The sequence below is a fragment of the Oryzias melastigma genome, linkage group LG9 (genome assembly GCF_002922805.2).
Source record: "Oryzias melastigma strain HK-1 linkage group LG9, ASM292280v2, whole genome shotgun sequence".
Taxonomy (NCBI): Eukaryota; Metazoa; Chordata; class Actinopteri; order Beloniformes; family Adrianichthyidae; genus Oryzias; species Oryzias melastigma.
This window is the reverse complement of record NC_050520.1, coordinates 278,139-282,201: the sequence shown is the minus strand read 5'-3', so window position 1 is coordinate 282,201 and position 4,063 is coordinate 278,139. Positions and strand designations below refer to the sequence as shown.

General features: G+C 45.3%; 1 protein-coding gene across 10 annotated transcripts in view; it reads left to right on the top strand.

Moving 5' to 3' along the window:
• Window positions 1-4,063, top strand: part of LOC112142064 (dematin) — a 28,725-nt gene that overhangs the window by 5,089 nt on the left and 19,573 nt on the right. For 2 of the 10 annotated variants that reach the window (XM_024265307.2, XM_024265309.2), the window contains exons 2-3: window positions 2,638-2,821; window positions 3,069-3,103. In XM_024265307.2, the coding sequence (XP_024121075.1) occupies window positions 3,092-3,103 (12 nt within the window). In that variant the 5' untranslated portion in view covers window positions 2,638-2,821; window positions 3,069-3,091. Of the gene's footprint in view, window positions 1-2,266; window positions 2,838-3,068; window positions 3,104-4,063 lie in introns of those variants that run through there. The other 8 variants (XM_036213413.1, XM_036213412.1, XM_036213414.1 and 5 more) reach the window with 8 other exon arrangements.

Below are 4,063 nucleotides of genomic sequence, written 5' to 3'. Positions count from 1 at the left end.
GACAAGTTAAAAAAAAAAAAAAAAAAGTTATTTCAAACTGGTAGTCCTTTGTATATCTCCGTATCCATGGAGCAGCTCTCAGCTTCAGGTGACCCCTGATCTAAACCAACGTGGTCTTTGTCCTCATGAGAGTTTCAATGATCCTAAAGTCTTCATCTGCCATCTCTATATCTGAGCACATCTGGACTCACTGACAGATCCAACCGTAGCAGAACATCCACTAGCAGCTTGAAATCAGCCTCAACCAAAAGAGGCTGTTTCTAGGGGAGAATCAGACAGATGGAACCAAAACATCTCAGACGACTGACTGTCCATGAATGCAGCAGCAGCGAAGAAACTGTGATGTCATCATGTTCTCAGGACACAGACAGTAAAACCAGTGAGCGGCACTAAAGACCTCCTCTGAAGCCAGGGACAGCATTCATGATCACCCCCCAGTGAAACCAGGGACCGCATTCATGATGACACCCCCCCCTCCGCCCCCCTCAGTGAAGCCAGGGACATCATTCATGTTCATGATGCCCCCATCCAGTTGGTTGATCTTTTGTGTAAATTTATACGAGAGAGACAGTCAGGGTCTGATCTGAGCCGTGGTGTGTGGGCGGAGTTACTCATCTGAGCCGTGGTATGTGGGCGGAGTTACTCGTCTGAGCTGTGGTGTGTGGGCGGAGTTACTCGTCTGAGCTGTGGTGTGTGGGCGGAGTTACTCGTCTGAGCCGAGGTGTGTGGGCGGAGTTACTTATATAAGCCTAGGAGTGTGGGCGGAGTTACTTATATAAGCCTAGGAGTGTGGGCGGAGTTACTCATCTGAGCCGAGGTGTGTGGGCGGAGTTCCTTATATAAGCCTAGGAGTGTGGGCGGAGTAACTTATATCAGCATAGGAGTGTGGGCGGAGTTACTCGTCTAAGCCAAGGTGTGTGGGCGGAGTTACTCGTCTGAGCCGTGGTGTGTGGGCGGAGTTACTTATATAAGCCTAGGAGTGTGGGCGGAGTTACTCGTCTAAGCCGTGGTGTGTGGGCGGAGTCACTCGTCTGAGCCATGGTGTGTGGGCGGGGCTACTTGTCTTCTCTGCAGCTCGTCAGTGTCCTGGTTTCCAGGTTTGCTTCCAGGTTGCATCTCTTTTTCTTTCTGCTGTCTGATTGGTTGGCAGGTTACCTAGCAACCATGTGTTGGAGTGAGTGACCTGCTGGTGTCAAATCCTGACTCCATCACCACACAGGAGTGTTTTCTCAGGATTCAGGTGGTTGACTCTCCACTGTTGCCATGGTTACCAGGCTGGCCTGCATGTAGGAGGCCCATCTCCAGCAGGAACACAATGAACCCCCCCATGCAGCTCTGCATCCTTTCTGCAGCATGTCAGGGTTCCATGCTGGTGCAGCTCAGAGCTGCATAGATCCGTCTACAATAGAGCAAATAGACCTTTCAGTCTCATTTGGGGGGGGGTGAATGTCTCTGGAACAGACCAGAAGAGCATGGGGACATGATGGAGGGTTTGATCTAGGGGTGAAACGGATCACGGATAATCTGTGATCCGTCAAATTCATGTAAATCGTCTTTGTTTTAACAAGCCCTAAAGTAGCTGCTTCGCGGTTATCTTTTAAAGTCTGTTCAGCTGAAGCTCCCGCCGCGTGTGGGAGGAGCTTCCGTCAAAAGCTTTTCTCAGCTTCATAATGAAGGACGCAGATCCATAAATATCAGGTTTATTTCAATTTAAGAGCTGAATAAAAGCATCAGTACACGTTTCCATTTAGGAGAAAGACGCTCCGTAACGGACTCACTGTCAGGACGATTGTACGGCAAGCCAAAGAGACCAAAAATCACCAGGAAAAGTGAAAACGAGAGTGTCACGTTTGACAGATAACAATTATTATTTTAAATATTTAAATGTTCTCATAGTTAGTTTCAATAAAACAATTAATACCAAAAAATGTTTTAACTGTTTTAGTTATGATTTAATTTTGACATTGGGGGGGGGGGACGAGAACATTTGTCTATTAAATGAACTCCAGATATATTTGGTATTTTCAACACTATTTTTAGGCTTTCTTTTGTCTCAGTTTTTGTAGATTTGGTCTAAAAACATGTAAATATAATCAGAAACTACATGTTTTAGCATTTTGTTTTTGTTCAAAGTTTAAATATGTTTTGTTTTAATAAATAAACCTCAATGAACAAAAGTTTTGATGATATAAATATTGTGTGTGAAGTACTTTATATTCATATTCAATATATGATTTGAAGCGTTTCCAAAAATTAATTTTGCTTTCATATTTTTGTTTGTCCTTTTTTTGTTTTTTTGTTTTAGTTTTTAACTTTTTACTGATGCGAAAAAGGATCCGAACCGTGAGTTTTGTGATCCGTTACACCCCTAGTTTGATCACATGAGTAAAGACAGTGGAGTTACGTCTCTATACTGAGCATGGGGGGGGGGTCTTCAGTTACTTTAGTAACTTTAGAATTGCTACTTTTCTGCTCTGTTTCCTTCTCAACGTCAGAGATTCTGTCTTTAGGAGAGAATTGTCCACATTTGGAGGTAAAGTTTGAACCAGCAGTAAAATAACTTTTATTTCCAACAGATTCATGATGAAAATGGCAGAATCTTGTTTTTGAATTGAACTCCCTTCCATCGTTACACAGAGCTGCATTTCCTGCCAGCGTGGCCCCTCCCTGACTGAGGAACGTGCAGACCAACACAGCAGGCCCTGCTGCATGTGACCCCCCCGCAGACCTGGAACCGTCTCTTTGTGTTGCCGCTCAGCTTTCACACAGATCAGCAGAATGACCTGAGAGGAACCGACCGTCCAATCAGGCGAGTCTGCAGGTGCGTCCAGGTCCAGGTCAGCAGAACTTCCTGTCAGAAGTCTGAGGAGCAGACTCCGGACTGTGTTTTAGCTGCACAGAGATTTTCTGATGAATTTCATAAGGATGAAGCTTTTATTTCTGAGGAGTTCAAACATTCATGTTGATTTTTTTCAAATTATTCTGAAAAGTTCTGAGTTTTGAATCGTCTCTGATAGTTTTCATATTTACAGACACTAACTGAGCGTGTTCTTACTGTGTTCCTTCAGGAACAGACCAATCAGTGGGGAGGATGATTCCTACGGTAAAAACATTTGGATTTTCTTTCTTTACTGAGTCGGGCATTCACCGGGACTCTTTAAAACTCCTCAGAACTCTGCAGAGATACTTTGGTCTTCTAATCCAGGTCCGACCGTGCAATGCTGGGTTCTATGGGAGAATGTTATTAGGTTTAACCACACCCCCATAATCCACCCCTACCTGTTACCACCATCGTGGCCACACCATGCAACAACCCCTCAGAACACGTAGCTCTGACACGGACATGCTAGTCAGTAGATATGGAAGGGGGAGGAACCTCTAAAACAGGTGGAGGAACCTCTAAAAGGTGGAGGAACCTCTAGAAAAGGTGGAGGAACTCCTAGAACAGGTGGAGGAACCTCTAGAACAGGTGGAGGAACTTCTAAAAGGTTGAAGAACCTCTAAAAGGTTGAGGAACCTCTAGAACAGGTAGAGGAACCTATAAAACAGGTAGAGGAACTTCTAGAACAGGTGGAGGAACCTCTGGAAGGTGGAGGAACTTCTAGAAAAGGTGGAGGGACCTCTAGAACAGGTGGAGGAACCTCTAGAACAGGTAGAGGAACCTATAAAACAGGTAGAGGAACTTCTAGAACAGGTGGAGGAACCTCTGGAAGGTGGAGGAACTTCTAGAAAAGGTAGAGGAACTTCTAGAACAGGTGGAGGACCTCTGGAAGGTGGTGGAACTTCTAGAAAAGGTAGACGAACCTCTAGAACAGGTGGAGGAACCTCTGGAAGGTGGAGGAACTTCTAGAAAAGGTAGAGGAACTTCTAGAACAGGTGGAGGACCTCTGGAAGGTGGAGGAACTTCTAGAAAAGGTAGAGGAACCTCTAGAACAGGTGGAGGAACTTCTAGAAAACGTGGAGGAACCTCTAGATCAGGGGTCTCAAGCTCAAATCAGCCGGGGGCCGCTGGAGGTGGAATCTAGTTGAGGCCGGGCCGCATCAGGATTTTCATAAGAAAATC